The following is a 20584-nucleotide window of genomic DNA, read 5'->3' as shown; positions in this document are numbered from 1 at the left end:
TATATTCTCAGGTTGAATCACCTATTTTGCTCCAACTTCTGATTCAGTTATGCCATCTGAACCAACCAGCAGCTCAATGACAGGTTTTGAGATCCAAAATCAGAAGAAACCCTCACAGAGAGGTCAGATGCCCATTTATAAGTCAGCAAAAATAAGACCATGCTATGCAAATCCATTCCTTCTGCATGCTATTTGACAGGTCACTTTCTTGGGTGATAATAAAAGGTATTCTTATCTCTGCTTTCCAAGAGAGGATTCGCACTTCGATTTTCCTATCAGTTGTACTACTCCCATGGGATACCAATCCCAAATGCCACTCCCATTCCTCCCACTTAGGAATAAGCTCCTTTGTGCAGAGGCCCATTGCCTTGGCTCTGTGCTATGGCAGCAGAAGGAAACAGCACACAACATACTCTCAGACCAGGACATCAAGGAAAGGAGGGCAGGTAGCAGCCTGCAAAATCAACTCACTGTCAAGAACTTGCCCACCTGCCTTTCAGATCAACAGGAAGCCACCTGCTTAGTTCACACTTCCATACACAAATCCTGTTGTGACAGGATCAAAAAAAAAAGTGTACTTTTTCCTTGTTTTGAACCAACGCGCTGGAATTTTTACTTTACTTTTAGTTTTTAAAGAAAACCCTTTGATCAGACAAATATTTTTAAAAGGAAAAACAAAACAAAGTCATCCTATGAAAGCACAGGCCCACGGCAAGGGCTGTTTGGAAGGAAGAGATTACTCATGATGGAAACAACGTTGACTTCGTTGCCCAGTACCTGTGCTCACATTCTTAGGCACTACTGTGCTACTTGCTCAAATTATACACGCTGGTTCAAAAACCAAACAAACACCCAAGCAAACCGAGTAACCCAAAGCACAACAGCATGATAAGGATTTGTTCTGTGCACTCATTTAAGCAGCTGTGCCTTTTCTACAAGCGGTTCACGGTTTTTTATCCAACCCTATTCATGCACCCTACGTAGAAGAGGGATTCCAGATCTCATTTGTATGCTACTTCATGCAGAGCTGGGTTCTTCCTCTCCCACCTCCAGCCTTTAAAAAACCAAAAAACATCAAGCAGACAGTGGAGAAATCCACTGAAGGATCATGTATTCAGGACAAGGTGTTATATTCCATTACAGATGGCTTCACTCTGTATACAGATACACCCAAACTGGTTCGGACAACCCGAAATCTGCCACCAACAAAGGTTTCTCCATGCATTTCCCCAGTTATTTCCCCAGGCTCACTTATGGATGTGAGCCACATTCAGATAATGCCTGAGGAATCTCATTTTCTTAATAATAATTATTATTATTATTTGAAGGAGGTGATTCACAAAAACAGAAGAACTTCAGTTTTCACCGAAAGCTCCGTTTGGACTTTTCTTCTTAAAAACATTCACAACCTAAAAACACCCACAAAGCAAAAAGCAAGGGCAGCAAAAATACACCTCCAAAAAATGCAGTGCAGCTTTCACACAAAGTGTAGTTAAAAAATGACTAAGTTTTCTTGATATATGAATTTGCGGGTAAACCATTTATCAATGACCTGTTTACCTGTGCAGCAGAGTCCCTCAAGCCGAGGGCCATGTCATTCCCCTTTGACTGATTAATTAGCCAATCAAGGGATATTTTTCACTGTGAGGCATGATGGTTTATTCCAGCTAATGCATGGTCTCTAATGGTAACACATTAAAGCCAACTCGGCTGTTTATGCCTATCGAAGTGACCAAAAGGGAAGGAGAGAAGATAAATCAAAAGAGCCTCCCCCAGTTTTGTTTCAGTTCCTAACAACCCCCCCAAGGAACTAATGCTAGAAGCAAGGCACTTCTCCAATGGAGAGAGAAGAAAAGAAGAAAAAGCACCATTTCTTCTAGATTGGGAGATGTCTCTTTCCTCTCCCTCTCTTTGCTGATATCTAAACGACACTAATTTATCCTCAGTTGATTAACAAGGTGCTTATAGAATAGGAAACAAGGCATCGATATTTTGCTCCACCTGCTTTTATCAAAAATGCCATGAGGACACCATGCAGGGTAAAGTCATTTTTGCCAGCTCTGGAGCAATCTTGTCTGTATGGAGGACTATTAACAACATATTATCACCCTTGAGCCTAATTCAACCTTATTCTGACCTATACAGTATTACAAGTTACCAACTTAGAATAATGTTTTAAACCCACTTAGAATCACAGAATCACTAAGGTTGAAAAAGACCTCTAAGACTATCCAGGCCAACCACCCACCTTCCACCAGTACTTCTCCACTTACCCACGTCACTTAGTACAAGCAAGAAGTACCATTTCATGTTACTGCGTGTCGCCAGATGACTTGCTTTGTCTGCACCACCTGCATTTAGCCCTTCAGCTGTCTTGTCACGCTGTTCTCTTGAGTTTGCCCGTGCTTTAAATACAACCAGTACATGTTAATGATGTAAACCTGTGCTTACTACTTGGAGAATCTCTTTTATTTCCAGGCTAGATGTGGCTCTAGGCAGAGTTAGGGTACTGGTTAGGCTGCGGTTGGACTTTATGATCTTCAAGGTCTTTTCCAACCTGGGTAATTCTATGATTCTATGAATCCCAAACCCTGTGGCAAACCCTGTAGCCTAGTAATAACAAGACCTAGGACACAAGATGCTCAGTGCCTCTAAAATGCTATTATAATTTCTGACAATAATGGGGTAATTTTATAAAAAAAAGAAGGTAATACATGAAAGACAACGTCAGTATTTTCCTACCATCTTCCTCCAGAACCCAAGGACAGCAATTACATTTTTACTGCGGTTTCTTAAGGAAGCAAATCTTCCACAATCTCTCTGCCCTGATATTTGTGTACATCATGTGCTCCTGTCTCTCAAGCAACATTTTAATCCAACCTAACAGCAGCTCAGAGACTTCAGAGATACTACGGCACTCAAGTATTTCATGCAAACAGGCAGCTGGACAGAGAAGGCCAACAGATCAGCGTGCACATGGAGAGGGATTTCAGCATGAGCTCATCTCCTTTACGCTGCAGAACCCAAGCACGGCACAACTACAGGAAACCAAGCCTCATTACTGGAGCTGCACAAAGAGTAACTCGTTGGGAGATGTTTTACTTACATCTTTCCCCATTCCAATGGGTTTAAAAGTGTTAAATTCATCTTTTTTTCTTGGCACTGCTTACTAAGGAGCTGGGATTTCCCTTAGGGGACTTTTCCACTGCCCTGCTGACATCACTGTGAGGAAGCCTGCTCAAGAGTAAGGTTGAGTCTTCCTTTTTCTAATTGAAGGTTCTCACCCCCATCACCATTCTTGGCTTTTGCCTACCCTGATTACTATCCCTTCCCGTCCTCTGTTCCTCCCTCCCCCTGACCCTCGGATATTTATAGGCAGAGAGGTCACCTTTTTCTGCCTCTTTTCTCAGATGAATGTATCCAGTTCCTCCACTCTCTCCTTCTAGGACTTGCCCTCTAACCCTGTCACCCATTTTACTAAAACCTTTTGGACACTCTCCAGGTTTTTGATGTCTTCTTTCTGTTCTGCTTCTCGGCTCCAAATCTCTCATGCTAGCTGCAGTCTCCAAAGAAGAACAGTAAAAAGGCACGGTTAATTTTTAACTAACTTTTTCCTCTCCTGCAGGTTTTTGTTCCCTGAAAGCACAAAAATCAGAGCCTTTTGTCACAGGTAAGAAAACCCAAGAGAAACTAAAGTTGTCGCATGCATAAAGGACACAGTTGTCAAACCCCGCCAAGATCAGCATCATAACTGGCATTTCGCAGGAAGTTCAGCTGTAGGGAATTGCATCAATTCACCCACAGCTTCAGTGGGCCAGTGTCAGGGCCAGGCTCTAATGGATTTTCAGTTATGTCCCTTAAGATTGGCCAAGGAGGGTTTCTGATAAGTGCTGGGAAACGTAAGTCAGTCGAGGAAGTTCTGCAAAATGTGTCAGTAGATAATTTCCTGATTAAAAAGAAAAGAAAGAAAAAAGGCAACAAGGGCAGACTGTTACATTTCTAATGACTAACAAGGAAGAAATCACCACGAGCTCGAGACTTTCGGGCTGCTCAAATCGGGTAAGGGGGAAACTTACGCAGGTTTACATTCAAGCTACAAAAATTCAGAGGAAGCAGGTTACTCATCAAACAGCCCGAGACGTGGAAGTGAGATGGACGCAAAACATTCAGTTTTGTACACATCTCAAACGGAGTTCTTACAAATGTGCCAGCAAATCACAACCAGTCCCCCGGCCCCCAGAGCGAAACCAATGCCAGAATTATGTTGTTCAGCAACCAAGCTGGGACCGTCTGTAACTCATTCCCAAATCCTCAGTCTCACTCAGGAGTATTTTCTCCAGTGATAAGGCTTCATCAGGAAACACAGCTGGATGGAGGAAGGAAATTCTGAGAAGCAAAAAAAAAATAGTGGGGGTTCGAGGAAGTTCAACCAGATAGGAACTAATGGAATTTGTTTTTCTGTCTCACCGGCTCCCAGTGTACCTAAGCAAGCGAGAAAATCAAGAGGGAAAGTGGGGGCAAAAGAGGAAAAAAAAAAAAGCCTGGCAGATCTTACCCTGCAAAACAGGTCCTCCCTGCACATCTCCAGAGAGCCTCATAATTACAATCCAATATTTTCGATCACTCGCTCTCCCTGGGAAAAACTACAGGCGTTTCCAATTTAATTCCACTCTGAAGTCCAACCATTGTCTTCTTTCCCCCCAACCATTTTCTTTTTTAATTAAAAAAAAAAAAGAGCCCCCGCGTAGTTTATTAAGGAAGTTTTAGTTGGACACGTGATTTATCAAAATCTTTATGAAGTGTCTTTGTGTATAACATTCAGGAGAATTAAAGGTTTTAAGTGTCTAACATGAGTAACGCCTATCCCAGCGCCATCCAAACAACAGCTTCAACTGGGATCTTGGCTTTATTACTTCTAGAGAAACTCCTTTCAACCCTTAGGGGCAAATAGAATTTCCTTCCACATCCTTTGCAATTCCACTCTTTTGCAATCTTTACTGTCCTCTAGCCAATTCCCCTTCAGTTTGATAACACAGATAATGCAAATTTCAACATCCCCATTTGCTGCAGCGGTGTCAGTGTGACACAAGAGTAAAGATCCATTCGCCAGATCAGTCACTGGCTACTGAGGCAGTTAAAAGTGAGCCTGAAATCTGCTTTCCAACTAGGACATCGCAGACCAAAGTAGCACAAAATGTCTCCTGCCAAAGACTCACAGGTCAAGATCATAAAGTGACTGTTAATAACCATACAGCTAAAACTGAATATGACTAACTGGGACAACATCTTTCAGGCATACTTCATTTGCTGAGACACCAGCAGCTCAGAGGGGGCATGTTTTTGAGAAGGTCCCCTGAAGGCAGGGTTATTTTGTAGGGTCCTCACCATGTCACTTAGCCTTGAGTCCTTCCATTGGTTTCCACTTGAATATGGGCACAGATGGAGTTTACTGGGTATCACTTCACCCATCCCCCCCTCCCCTAATCTTTAAGAACAGTTAGGTATAACACAAACCTGTGCAGCACAGGACCCCAGTACTGAAGTTTCTCAGTGTAACACCACTGCCAGGATCTACAGCACTGCAAGCCACTGCTGGATACCAAAAAGCTCAAAGGCAGAAGGTATAACATACCTCAAAGGAGAAGCTCTGCAACTCACAGATGATAAACTTGGCCATAATGCCACCAGATAATGGCATATAACCTTAATCCTCTCTGTAAATTTCAGTGCCCCTGATGCCTATGGAATAGCAAATGCTCATCCAGCTGAGTCTGCTTTATCGCACAAGAATGTCATTATTCCAAGATGTTCCTTATCTCCTATTCTATAAGTGACCCATTTATGGAATTTTGTTATAGGTTTAAATTGGAAGCTTTAAGGGAGGGAGATGGTCAAAATCTAGCATGACGAAGTCTGAAGGAACTTGCTATGGTTGACACTACAACTGAACCAGAGACCTCCAGAGGTCTCCTCCTCCAGTCTGTGATTTCTTGCATGCTTCCATGAAACCATACCCAAGACAAGTACCTGATCTTGGTTTGAAGTAACTAGAAATCTGGACAAAACAGTCTAAATACCTTACAAAAGATCTGATTTCATGCTACAAGACCAATTTTCATACACCATCTCAGTTGCACATACAGCATGGACCATGTAATTGGATTTACTGACAGTAGCAGTCCTAGCACCTATGAAGTAAGGAAGTTGTCCTTATATACTCTGAACAAGGACAGCAGCATACAGCTGTTATCAGCTGTCACAGGGGCTGCAATTATAGGGAACCACAACCTACCATAGCCTGAAGGCATACCTCAGGCCTCTGATGGACACCAGAACTCTTCCTACATTATCTCTGTACAGGAACAGATAGGAACAACTTGCTTCCAAGAGAATGACAGCACTTTCCCGCTCCTGTAGTGCTCTCTGCGCCACATCATTTAGGCAATACCCGGAGCATAGGGATTTCAAGAACAGAATGCAAACAAACACAGGGAACAGCACTGCACATCTTCATGGAGCAGTTCTATTTCTGCCACCTTAACGACCAGGCTCTAGAACATAATGGGAAGGGTAGAGAGAGTTCACGGGTGCAATGAAATGGAATTGCTCAGAGCTGGAGGGCCTGAGCAACGCATTTTTGTTCTGTGCAAACTCCACAGATCTCTGACCCATGAAGGGAGGGGAAAAAAAAAAAAGCAATTGTGCTCTCCCTGTGGCTGCTTAGCAGCAGACAGTAGCCAGAAGACAACAATGCAGCCTCAAATCATATTACCTCCTGCCTACATTTGCATGTGGAAATCTGGCCACTGAACAGGGAACAGCCTGTGACTTCTTGCCAGAACCGTGAAACATGAGTTTAGTGTTCAGCGAGGTTAAAAAGGAAATGTGCACAACAGTGGCTATCGCCAACTGCTGGCTGTAACGCCACTGCATTGGTCAGGGAATTAGCACCAACTTACACGCCCCTCACAAGCTGCCACAAATGCATGTGCTCAACCACAACAAATAGACGTGAAACATAAAGAGAAAACAAAACAAACTACTCTGAAAAATACACGAGCGGCTACTGCCTTAGCCATAGCAACTTTCTTCCATTGATTTGCACTAAAACCCTGTTTTTCTCATTTCATAGTGATTTTACTGCGATGGAACTAAGGCATATTTATCCAGTCAACAGTGGTGTTAATTGAGAGGGTTCTGTTGGTGCATATGTACTTACAGCATTTGAGACCTCTAACAGCTCTCATGAACCTGAAGGCCCAAAATGCTTGTATCGAGGCAGTAATAAGTTAACACTGGTTAACACCGGTTAATTAGTTAACACTAAGTTCTGCGAACAGGAGTGACAGTGAAGTTACAGAACAGTTTTCAAGAGTACTGCAGAATGAGCAAGGGGGTATTTCAGAAACTGACGGTCTAATTTTCCAGGTCCCATCTTTCTCTCTAGCTGCAAGAGACTTCAGAGACCTCTGAATCAACAGTGCAGTCCTCACAGTGTATTCATCTGTGATATTCATCAGAGTGATTCTACTTACACGGGAGCCCTTGCTCTTGATAAGCATGTGGTAATCCCATGAACAGAAAGACAATTATGTATTCCTGTGTTAAAATATAAGAAAAGAAACAAAAGAAAGGCGAAGCCTCTTGTTTACCTGTGTCTTCATACTCTTCTGCCGCTTCCCAAATATGCAGGACAGGTCATCCTCACTACGTAATGAGAGATCCTTACCTGGAAGGGGTAAGGGGGGAAAAAAAAGCACAATCTTCTCATCTAGTGATGATAGGCACATTTTAACAACTAACTGTAACCTACAAACGTAGAGAAATGACTTTTGGAGGTACCAAAATGGAAAGCAGTACGTTATAGACGCTAAGCAAGATCTGCCCATGCTGCTGGATGTGTATGTGTGGGTGGGGAAAGGCTGGTGAGGAGACAACCAGAGCCTGCTAGTAAAAGTCTGTGGGAAAACACATGTAACAGTAACTTGGTTTCTCTCACCTGACATTGTAATTGGCATAGCAGGATGAGGGAAGCAGCCTGTTCTACTCTAATGGGGAAGGAGGGTTGTATTCTCCACACAAGAAAGCAGAAGGTGAAACTGCATATCTTGGAACTCCACCTTTGTATTCAGTTGTCCACTACTTGTCTCAGAAAGTAATAAATTCAATAAGAAGTCCTAAAAAGCTTAAGACAGGCTAACAGACCTGCTTGGCTCTTACCTTACCGCTCTTGATTGTCAGATTCCAAAACCATCAACCTCAAAACAAAACTAAACACTTGTAACAAACAAAAGAAAATTGGACTATTCCTCCTGTTTTCTCCTCTCAGGATCCTTAAGGATCTGCCAATAGAGGGTAAGCAGACACCTCAACACCGGGGAGAAAGCATTACACTTTGTGTAATGTGAGACCACCATGCAGTCTCCAGATATCTTAGAAAAGCTTGAGTTGGAAGGGATCTCAAGGATCATGAAGCTCCAAACCCCCACCACAGGCAGGGCCACCAACCTCCTCATTTAATACCAGCCCAGGCTGCCCAGGGCCCCATCCAACCTGGCCTTGAAAACCTCCATGGACATCCACAGCCTCTCTGTGCAGCTGTTTTAGCACCTCACCACTCTCTTTGTAAAGAACTTCACCCTGACATCCAACCTAAATCTTCCCTCCTTCAACTTAGAACCATTTCCCCTTGTCCTGCTGTTATCTACCCTTTCAAAGAGTTGACTCAAGTCCTTACCCAAGCAGGCTAGATGAACCTGGTGCCTGCTTCCAGCTTTACAGCTTAGAACAACTGACGCACATTTTGCTGCAAAGAAGGCATGGAAACAAAGCGCAGAGTGAGAGGAGGGGCACCAGGAACAGATCAGCCCCTCTTCTTGCTTTCTGTAACAAGAGCCCTATTGAGCTGACCGTCCGCATCTTTTGCAGCATCACAGCAGATCAGCTACTAGAAAAGCACTTGAAATTACTCTCTTAATCTCATATTGACATAGATTTCCCAGGTTCAAGTGTGACAGTTAGGATTATGAGCAATGCCTGTGCTCCTCTGGCAGCAAGGCTACAGAACAGAACCAGGAGCTTTTGATGGCTGCGGCTCCCTTCTCCTGCTTTTGTGTAAGCTTGTCTTGTTTAGTCTGAAAGGAAGCAGGACCAGGTTTTAACAACAAGGGCCACAACATCAGCCTTTTTCAAATAACTTCTCCTCTTTCCCTGAAAAGGAGGAATTTCCCTCTTTTAGACCACAGAGGGTACAGTCAAACAGGGGCCTATTTCGTTTAAGCACAGCAGCCAAACAAATAAGGGCTATTGTTAATATAAAAACCTTGCTCTATGTTTTACAGGCTCTATAGACGCTTCTTTATTTTTTCTTCTATATTTAGCAAAAGGTTAAATCCAAATCAAAATAAATCCTCTTTGCAACTACCTCAAGCAGGCCATGGTCTCTGTACTTGAAGACCTGAACTCCTTTAATTGTTTAATGTCATAAAGTGGCAGGGTCAAGTTAGAACACTTGACTTCCAGGCTGAATTCTTTCAACACAAAAACAAATTTCCAATATCAGAATTTGGCCTCCATTCAGAAGTCAATTACCTGTTTTAGCAGAGGCATTTGTTAACAAAAAAAACCCAAACACATTATAAATAGCTTTAAGTTTAATAAATTAGCCATTAGTGGAAACGGAGCCTAGCCATATAGTAAACTACATCCATACACATGGGTGTGTGAAAGGGGAATGCTACCAACAGAGAAATACAGCAAGTGACTGAACAGTGGCCAGGAGCAGAGGACAAGTTGGGCTGAAAACACGTCATCGCTCGAACACAGAAAGGAGCTACCAAACCCCACAAGCTTTTGATACGAGATTTTCTGGCCTCCAATGGCTGTCCTAATTTACCCAATAAAGTATATAATAGATCTAAGAGGGCTTTCCTCTTCCTGCGTTCAGGTTTAATCTGATCGCTGATCTTATCCACATGATCTCTTAGCACGGGTTACTGGAGATTGCAGAGGATAGCGCACCACAGATAACACAGTTACTTGGCCACCACCTTTGCCTCTCTGTCCAGCCCTCCTCCCATAAACACAGCTGAGAATATTCATTGTTCCTTAGTCAGCTGATGGTTCCTGCAGATAGGAATTGATTTATTCAGCAATATCAGCCTACAGCCATCTAGAAACGTCCAATAGAAAGAGGAGCAGCGTATTATACCTTTAAGCAGGTTGCTGCAAGGGGTATTTCTAAACCACCGTTCTACTTGTATATGGACTACAGAAGGTATCAGATCAGTTGGACGTGTTTTACTAACCTTGGCTACAGATTAAGAAACCAAATTCCCTCTTACCTTTTGCAAACTTCATATAATGGACACGCTTCTTAGAAGATTTTGATTTTTCCTCAAGATTAAATGTCGTCTTCTTATTAGTCACTGAGGATTCTTAAAGGGGAAAAAAAAAAATACGGGTTCAAACCCTACTAGAAAAACATTAACAACCGAATTCAAACAACACTGTATTTAACTTTCTCTTTCAAAACAACTCATCGCTGAAGGAAGCACAGTAACCTCTCTCAGAGACATGTCAGTGCATGACTTTTTGCCACATCCCCTTCCATTCCCATTTCCAATGTAGTATAATTTGAATAGGCAGATACAGGTACTGCAGATCAAAGGCAAAGCCTCATTTAACAGCATTTCTATGGTAAGAAGAGACAGGGTCAGTTGTGATGTTTGTTACAAAATACTTCCAGTCCTAGAGAGAAAGCCCTAAGAAACCTGAATAAATAAAATACTTAAGCTAAATGGACAAAAATGGACACAGACCCACAAAAAAAGAAACACAGTACAAAACAGGCTTTTCAACCCTGGTACTCTCAATGTAAGGAAGTCAAACAGCAGCAGACCTTTTTCATCCCTAAGGCCAGCAAAAGCTGCCACGTGTATTATTTAATTCTTCTAGCTTTCAGAAGAGGGGCTGCATCTAAGCTACACACTGGGAACGGTCTGTGGGGTCAGTTCCAAGTTCATTAGGAGTTGTTTAAGACGAAGCGTTGGCTTGCACAGGTCAAAAGCATGTGAAGAATTAGTCTCACTATTTAACAGTACAAAGTTTCTGTGCCCTGAGAGGTTACACTGCTGCTACAGACACGCTCTTTGTATCCACAGAGCATGTTAATTTACAGAATTACCTCGGGAGGAGGTAACCTGCAATCCTGTAACAACCACTTTATTGGTGCTGTCCTGAAGGGAAATAGGCACTGCAGGATTCCATGCTCCATCACTACAGAAAAGGCTACTCAAGGTGAGGTGGTTCTTTTTTTTCCCTGCCGGTGGCAATTGGGATGGGTAAAGAAATCAACCCATTGGGATGGGTAAAGAAATCAACCCATACCCTGAGGGTCACGTTGAGTCACTGTTTTCATACCATCCCACCCCTGACAGCTCTACAGCCCAAGCTTTTCTGACACTGGAATTCCAGCACTTCAATGGTTTGCTTAGTAATACCACCTGATGATAGATTCATTGACCTAGAAATGAAATCCATGGCTTGCAGTGGCAGAGTTTACCACCAGAAAGCAACCTCGGATCTATTCTTGAATTTACATACAAACATTTAATGAGAGAAGACTAGAAAACTCAGTTTTAGACTGAATTTGCAGTCAATCTGACAACACTCAATAAAACGTTCTATGGGGAAAGTATGATAATTAAGATATCCCGACCAGAAATGAGACATTTTGAATCTGCTCTCTGCTTCACTTGAACTAAAAGGAACATTACGCACCAAAGGATTTCCATAGGAGCTTCCTCCAGCACTTCATCCTTGCAGCAGAAGGGGCAGCAGCACCGCCTTGTGCTTTCCAGAAGGAATTTCACTACTGAACTTAAAAACATGCTGGCACTGACGACAGAATAGGTACGTCCCTGTGTCTCCTTCTGTGCTTTATAGAGCAATTTTGTCACAGTAATAAAGTCGTGGTATTTCTAAAGCAAATCTGACACAGATGAATAATCCAGAGCACAACAGACGTGGCCAACATGCTTATTCCACTATACAGATGGGAAAGGGAGTCATCATCACTCAGTAATTCCCGGCTCTTCTGCTGGGTTAAGAACTCTTTCCTCACTAGGCACTCAGTTAGAAAAAGAAGAAAGCTGAAACTATGTTAGATAAAAGGTATTTGAATGGTGGCATATTAACCACCAAAGGGCCCCTCCCTCCCAGTCTCTAATTGCAATCCAGCTCTGGCAACTACACCAGTTATTTAAGAACAATGAAGGTTTTCAGCTGACTTTTACTGCAATTTGAAACTGGATGATGGCCAGCAATGTAACATTTGATCCTGAAGCACAGCTGCGGGGCAGAGTTATCTGGATGAGTTTTGCCAGCTTAAACAATTGCCAAAAAAACAAGCAATGTTTACAGTCTGCAAATCACCAAATGTGACTCTGACCAGGACTTATCAACTTGCATCTCAGTGATTGAAATCTCTTGTCCAAGAAGACCAAGGAAAAATAGCAGTAAAACAGGGAGAAACACGGTTTGGGGACCATTTTGCATTGGTACAGATGACCCACAGTATAGAGCACAGATTTAGGAACAAGACAGCCTTGCTCAATGAACCTGCCTCTCTGCTGACTCATTGGGTCCATAGGCAAGTCATTTCAGCTCTCTGCTCATCAGTTTGCAGGTTTCCCACCAGTTACACCTAAATGTTCTTCTCATAGCTCAAGTTGGAACTTGGGTAGGATTTATGTACAAAGGAATACAGGAACTTCTGTAATTTCCCTATGATACTCTGTTTTAATCTCTTGAGGACTTCCACTACAGCAGCTAGTGCTGTGTGGCCTTAGACCAGTGTACAAGGATAACTTACACAGCAATTCAAATGCTAGAGCTTAATGCTATTAAGCTTGCAGCATGTGGACAGGCTGCATCCAAACAGAATCCCTTGGTTTAACAGCACTCCGCTGAGTTGCTTAGATGTATGATCAGAGTTTGAGATAGCACAGTCCAAAGGAGAGATGATAAGGCAGCTGCCTGAATTCCTTCTGTAAGCTCACACCTGCCAGCTTAGCATTGCTTCATTTCTAGAAGCCAAGGTCTAACCACACAAAGCTTTTCAAATTTAAATCAACTTGCTAAATAACCCTTTGGGGAAAGTTATGTAGTTTTCCCATTTGTTTGCTCTATGTTAAGGCTACAAAAATCACATTATATGACACTCAAAGCAGAAATGCATAGCTCTGAGTTACAAGCTGAGAAGCAGCTCTTTGAAGATAGGAAAAGTAGGTATTTAAGAAACCACCAGAGCGTGGAAGCCAGATGTGACAGTTAAATTAGCAAAAGGAAGACACTGCAATGGTGGATGAATCTGCTGTGAACCTTCTGGCTCTGATTACTTTACAAAGTAACAAGGGCTGGTATAGAGCATCCTAGCAAAAGGTTCCTCCTTTTGGAGGCCTCGGGTAAAATACCCAAGTTTTATGCTTTCTTTCCCCATCAAAAAGCCTTTAACTGGGGTTAAACCACTGAGATCTACACATCCAAAGTTGAGCATGGCCATGGATAGCAGCGTGTCCTTTAATTCCCACTGATTTGGGGAGAGGAGAAGCGCCTCAGTATGGATACTATTAGTAGCCCAAAGGATTGGGCCTCAGCTACTCTTGTAAGACAGATAATGGAAACTCTGCAAAGCTTCCAGCATCTGACTGAGCAAAGCATGAACCTACCTGTTTCACTTTGTCCATGGCAATCATTCAGTTCAGCTAGAAGCTGGTTGAAGTCATCCTGATGAGCAATCCAGTTGTCCTGTAAATATCACCCACATGAATACAAAGCAACAGTTTTCAGATGGAACAGAAGTTTCGCTAAAGCAGGTATTAAAAAACAATGCTCTCCAAGAAGTAACTTAATTGCATATACTGGATTCTTGGTGGGAGGGACCCCCTGAAGCTCCACAGGTGGCAAATAGTAACAACAGCTTGCTATAGTTACTCAAAAGTGCAGAACTGATAAGGGTTGTGTTTGTAAGCTTTTAAACAATGCTGAGCCGCTGTTGGCTCCGCATGTCCCAGACTGCATGAGACGTTCTCAACAGTAGGCAGGAAATACTAGTGTGATTTTCCAGCAGTTACTTAAGTTGTTGATTCTGAGACAAGCAGCTTTAATAGCACATTCTGCAACCCCTACGTGTACCTGAAATCCAGTTAGCAAGGTGACTCCACCAGGGAGAGGGGAAGAAAACATAAAACTAAGGTAGGTAGAAGATACGTGGAGGAAACAAGTATGTCATAAAATCATAGAACGGCCTGAGTCGAAAAGGACCGCAATGACCATCCAGTTCCAACCCCCCTGTGTGCAGGGTCACCAACCACCAAGCCAGGCTGCCCAGAGCCACATCCAGCCTGGCCTTGAATGCCTGCAGGGATGGGGCATTGACAGCCTCCTTGGGCAACCTGTTCCAGTGATTTAGAACAAAAACTCTCTGAACAGCTCTGAGAATTCACCATAACTTTCCCAAATAGATATTTATTCCCCAACCACTGAACAGGGCCGAACTAAATTCCAGGTCAAGAGAGTCTCTGCAGAGAAGTTCACATAGGCGCATGCTGCCATTAGGTATGACAACAGATTTCACTAACATCCCATTACAAAAATCGTGCCTAACCTGAAAAGGAACCCACATCTCCTTACCTGGGTTTAGCACTCACCTCGTTCTTGATGGATGCTCCTAACCCCAGCATGTTGTTTTTCACTTGAACCTTGATATGTTCTGTATTTCCTTGCTCCTGAGCTCCAAGACCCTAACGAGGATTGAAGAGTAAAAACGTTAAGGGTTTTCCAGCAGTGACTAAGCAACTAGAGCTGCTGTACTGAAGACATTTTGCAGTGAAATGTAGCAAGAAACCACAGGTTACTATTTATTTGCTTGCCTGCAACTGAATTCATTCACAGGCATTAGCATACATGAGATATTAAGTATTTTTAATTTACTACTTAGGCCTCCAGCAAAATACCATAAACACTAAAATAACATCATTAAGCAGTAGGTGATTAATCAGGAAGCCACCTGACATTCCTAGGCAAGCCCAAAGTGTTTACAATTTTAAAACAAGACACTACATAAAAAGAACATGCCTCTCATCAAAACCACCTCCGCCATTGCCAAGGCAGTTGTGTAACAGCTACAAGACAGATGCCTCATGGAACTTCAAAAAGCAGAATTAATTTATATTAAAGTGGGTGAGGGGAAGTGGGAGGATCAGACTGGAGCTAGCAGGTCATTAGGAGTTTTTTCCATCTTGTTTATACTCATAATTTGGTGAAGATATTGGGGCAAGCAAATGTTGGTTTTGTCTATCCTAATTAAATGCAAGCATTCCAACATGGGAAACAATTTCCAGACCCAGTATTATCTTTCTTTATTGTACAACCAGGGATAAAAAAAAAAGACAAGGCATTTTATTTGAACGCCAGTCCTGCTATCTGCTTTTCTCCCATCAGGCTATAACAATACGGGTCTGATGGAATGGTGGAATGAAGTCCTGTGGATAAAGCCTTTGCCTATGCAGTATGTGGAGCAACAAGGACTGTCTGAATATGGCTGCTGCTGTCACAGATCCTGCAGCCTTCTTTTTTGGTCAGTGGGGTGGAAGACTTACCCTGAAGCTCCCGTTAACAAATAAGTATGGAGACAAGCAGAGCACCTGGCTACACATCTCACCCTGACCCAATTCCAATACAACTAATAACACGACTAACATAATCAGCTTAATTTCAGAGCACAGATGGGCTTTTACTCCTTACCTCGATCAAGCTACGGCTCCATTTGTCTGAGTTTCCAGCAGAAGAGGGTCATAAATCCCTCTAGTACAACTATAACTGTTGTAGAAGAAGATTTAGTAGCTCATGTAGGAAACTTATTATCAAGAAGATGGGGGGGAATGACAGCGAACACCACAAGGCCTTCCTTCCACACCCCAACACAATGTGCTCGTATCAGTTAAAGGCATTAACTATGATGAGAGGAACTGGCAGCCTGAATAATAATCAGCTCTCTTTCTACTCTGGTTTGTATACCTCCTTTAGTCTTACGCATACAAAACAGCTGCGCATACAACCTGACATAACTCAGTCCCACGCTTTGCTAACAGTTCATTCTAAAGCCTAGTGAAAACACTGCCAGTTCCATGACTTCAGCAGCCTTTGAATCAGTATCACTGCTCATCATCTGTGAAATTAAAGGCAGATAGAAGCCAGATCCATACTATGTCAGCTATGCTGCCAACTGAGGTAGTAGCATTTTTAGTTCAGGAACAACAGACAGAACCTCAGAGCTACACAGCTCTCCTGACAATACCTTGCCTTTGGACCAGCCCATCTTTTCCAGCATCTTCTGTCCAAATTTAGATTCATCTTTACTCCACGCAGTGTTTCGTGGATCCACGGACCACTTCTGTCTTCTACGGGCTAAGTCAGAAAGGAAAAACATCAAACAGGCTCTATTTACATTTCCACAGTGTTCCGAGTATTTAGTCAACTCAAGAAAAGCCCTTCAACCCAAAGAAACCAAACCTATGCCACACCAATCACATTTCTGGAGTTTAATTTTACTGAGTGAGATAACAAAGCTTTTAATACAAAGAATCTCTAAGTAAAACATCACAGATTAATACCATAGAATAGTCTGGGTTGGGAAGGAACCTTAAGAGGACCCACTTCCAACCCCCTGCTGTAGGCAGAAACACCTCCCTCTAGACCAGGTTGCTCACAGCCTCATCCAGCCTGGCCTGGAATGCTTCCATGGAGGGGAGCATCCACAGCCTCTCTGGGCAACCTGTTCCAGTGCTTCACTATCCCCACAGTAAAGAATGGGACTTCAAACAGAAGTGACTGGAGAAACTGAACCACAGAACACAGATTAAAGGGATTTCAGCTTTGTTTATCCACTGCAAAATGGCTTATTCAGAAACTGAGGAATCACTGGAAACTACCACAGGTGTTAAGAGATGCAACCTAGAATCAAGGCTCCTTTGTCCTATGTATACCACTAATGAAACCACAGTCCCCCAGGCCCATGTGCGTGAGCTTGTCTGTATCATCAGGAATAGCTTCTTTGAAACCAAGGAAGAAAAGTTAGCACAGCTAACCAGCCAGCCACTAAGCGTGCATCTAAACACACGCAGGAAGAGAACAGAAATAAACAAGGCAAAGAATGGGAGACAGGAAGATTACGAACTTCATTAAACACCATGGGAAACGGTGGATCAAAAATGACCAATTAACCCAAGGCCACTGAGAGTCAGCAAGAAGCCAAGTCCACTGGGGCACTTTCAACATAACCAGGAAATCATCTCTTCCTAAAATGCAACGCTTGGGATTTGGGCCAGAGGGATTGAATATAACAGGTATATTCAACTCGTCGGCTGCTGGGCTTGGTTCAGAACTAACACTGGCAGAATGTAGGATGGCAGTGTTTTTTAACATACTTCTGAAGCTCCAAATAAGTGCTGCGAGGCAGACCCACAAAAAATAACAGTCTGATAAAGAGTTCCATAAAAGCTCTAATAGTTCATAACAAGATTTTATGGTGTGTTAAATGACTTAGTGCTGTGAGAGGAATCCTAAAGCACTCAATTAGTTCACTTCTCTAAGGGAAAACGATGACCAGAGCCATCCAATACATGCCCTGTCTAGAGAGGTGCCAATGAGGACTGTGATTTTAAACAGACCCAAGCAAATCCAGGCTCCCTGCTGTGCTTCCGAGGCCAAACATTCTGGTTCCCTCAGGCAGAGTTCGCTCATGTGTTGCTGTGTTTGAAACACTGAATTAGGAATCTGGGACTATTAATATGTCCTGTCATCTTCCCTTGCCCAAGATGCACATTAAGGACTCTAGTTTCCATTCATTTATGAGGAAGAACGTATTTTTAAGCTCTATGTAAGCAGCTTCCTTTACTTTCCTACATCAAAATACATTTAAGAAAGCCAGGACCGCCTTCGTGCCGCATACAGCAACCATCAGATCATATCAGAAATGTTTGCTCACCGATTACTTTTAAGAGCATGGAAGGAAAGAAACTAAAAGCTTCCAGCCAGAAAATACAGAATTTAGCACAGATGCCCTGAGCTGCTTTCTGAGTGATGCTTGAGATGCAATTGTGGGTGAGCAGCACCATCCAGTGGAGAAATGTGACATTTCTTCAGATACTTCACATACCCAGCTCTTATCAGTTAATAAACACATCTGCCAAGACTAATTCTGTACCAAGAGCATTAAAAACCATTTCTGAAAGTTCCCTGGCAGCTCTGATCTAAACCGCAGGAGGGGGGACCACTGTTTACATAGGTTAATGGTGACAGGACAAGAAGGAATGGTTTTAAACTGAGGCATGGCTGAGGGTGGTGACGCACTGGAACAGGTTGCCCAAGGAGGCTGTGGATGCCCCATCCCTGCAGGCATTCAAGGCCAGGCTGGATGTGGCTCTGGGCAGTCTGGTCTGGTGGTTGGTGACCCTGCAGATAGCAGGGGGTTGGAACCAGATGAGCACTGTGGTCCTTTTCAACCCAGGCCATTCCGTGATTCTAAGAAAAACAACTCCACAGAGGCGGCTCTCAGCAACTACATTAGTTTTTTGCAGCAACTGATTTAAGAATTCATTTTAAATACTGAATTACGACTGAAACTGGAATCATTGAATCATTTGAGTTGGAAGGGCCCCTTCAAGGCCACTGCCTGCACTGAACAGGGACACTCACAGCTCCATCAGTGCTCAGAGCCCATCCAGCCTGACCTTGGTTGTCTGCAGGGATGGGGCACCACCGCCTCTCTGGGCAGCCTGTGCCAATGCTTAAAGGCTCAATTAAAAATAAATAAATAAATAAATACCAGTTTACATCTAAAACAACCCAAAAACTACACATGTAGTTTTATTTCCCTCCGTTCACACCAGCGCTTTCCAGTGGGAAACAGATTTCCCTGATCACTCATTATAACAAAGCCCATCTTTTATTGGGCCTTCTGCTTTCACGTTAAGGGTGTCACTACACCTACTGAAAACACCTAAGGATACAGAATTATAGCTTAATAGAATGGTTGGGTTGGAAGGGACCTTAAAGCCCATCCAGCTCCAATCCCTGCCATGGGCTGGGTGCCCCCCATCAGCTCAGGCTGCCCAGGGCCCATCCATGGCCTTGGGCACCAACAAGGATGGAGCACCCACCACTCTGTGCTGTGGTCTGTTTGAAATAAAGGCAGTAAAAGCATTTGAAGTCTTCTTGGACTAAAGAAGGACTATCTCGGCGTGGAGACAGGGGGTCTCAGGGAGTCCCACTGTGGCCATAAATCCCTACAGGAGATGCAAAGGGATGGAGCTCTGTTCTATGGATCCCGGGCAGCCCAACGGCACAGCCTGGAACCCAGGAGTTGCCATCAGCAGCACCGCTCTGCTGGGCCGTGCCGGAGCCCTGGCACAGGGAACAGAGAGCATTGGGGGCTCCTGACTGGGGACCCCCCCCTTCCAGCCTACAACTTTGGAAGCAAGAAGCGGAGCCAAGCCGAACAAATCCTGCCCGCCCCACCGCCCGCCGTGCCACCACCGCAGCGCCGCCTCACTCACGCTCGGCCAGCATCGCCATCTTGGGGTCCTTCTTCAGCGCGTCGCATCATGATGAGATGTGGTCCCCTCCGATCCAAACCCTCCGCTTGCCACTTTTTTATTATTATTATTATTTATTTTTGTTTTGTTTTTAAAGCGTTCTGGAAGATATAAACGTCTACCTTTGATTCGTCCCCGAGCTGCTTTTCCGCGTTCCCTCACAGGCAGGCGCTGACTCAGACAGCCGGCAGGGCGGCAGCCATGGCCGCCTGCGCGGAGCCCTGTGTGAGGAGTTGGACCTTCAGCCTTGGTTGTGTTTGTCAGGCTTGACTGATGGGAAAACAAATTAATGCTTTCCAGTCTTTCACTACCTGAGACACAGATCTTTTCCTTTTGCCCCCCTTGTTAATTGCGTTCGCCGCTTGATTGCATCTAATCAATGTAGTGAAGAGTGAGTGGGTGAATCACCTGAGTTCCCTCTTTGCTGCATAGGGGATTAGCCTTGCCTTTGGTCTTACACCTGCTGTGTTAAAGCTATGTCCCTGCTGTTTGTATCTCATTCAGTGCCTTATCTCATTTTGTCTCTTCTGCTCATACGACATAATGCTTCTAAAAAGTTGGCCTTCCATTTTGTTGTGTCCTTCTGGCTTGCAGGTGGGTGTTATGCACTTGTGTTCTTATTAGTGTCATGTTAATGAAGAACTGTCTTGAATTCAGACTCCAAGGAGTCTGCCTGTTAATTCTGAGCTTACTGGGTTTTATCTCAAATCTATCAGTTTCATTTGGCTCCTCTCCTGTGCAGCCTTAGGAAGAAGAATCCTCTAATGTCCCTTTTAAACCAATTACAATGTGGTGTCATCCATGTATTGGGTGTTCAATTAGTCATCAACGTGCATGAGCTATTTTACACCAGCTAAATTCTGCTTTATCCTGGAGGGGTGAAAGTCTCTTAAGTGAGAGAACTGCTGTAATATTTGATCGCTCCA

General features: G+C 43.5%; 1 protein-coding gene across 1 annotated transcript in view; it reads right to left on the bottom strand.

The window, feature by feature from the left end:
* Nucleotides 1-19704, bottom strand: part of PINX1 (PIN2 (TERF1) interacting telomerase inhibitor 1) — a 55597-nt gene extending 35893 nt beyond the window's left edge. The window contains exons 1-6 of the mRNA XM_072331743.1: nt 19620-19704; nt 16361-16470; nt 14712-14804; nt 13731-13809; nt 10344-10436; nt 7653-7729 (exon numbers count right to left, since the gene is read on the bottom strand). Coding sequence (XP_072187844.1) covers nt 7653-7729; nt 10344-10436; nt 13731-13809; nt 14712-14804; nt 16361-16470; nt 19620-19638 — 471 coding nt within the window. The 5' untranslated portion in view covers nt 19639-19704. The remainder of the gene's footprint in view (nt 1-7652; nt 7730-10343; nt 10437-13730; nt 13810-14711; nt 14805-16360; nt 16471-19619) is intronic.
* Nucleotides 19705-20584: the final 880 nt, after the last annotated feature.

This window comes from Excalfactoria chinensis, chromosome 3 (assembly GCF_039878825.1).
Source record: "Excalfactoria chinensis isolate bCotChi1 chromosome 3, bCotChi1.hap2, whole genome shotgun sequence".
Taxonomy (NCBI): Eukaryota; Metazoa; Chordata; class Aves; order Galliformes; family Phasianidae; genus Excalfactoria; species Excalfactoria chinensis.
The sequence above is the reverse complement of the archived record's forward strand: the minus strand, read 5'-3'. Positions and strand labels throughout refer to the sequence as shown.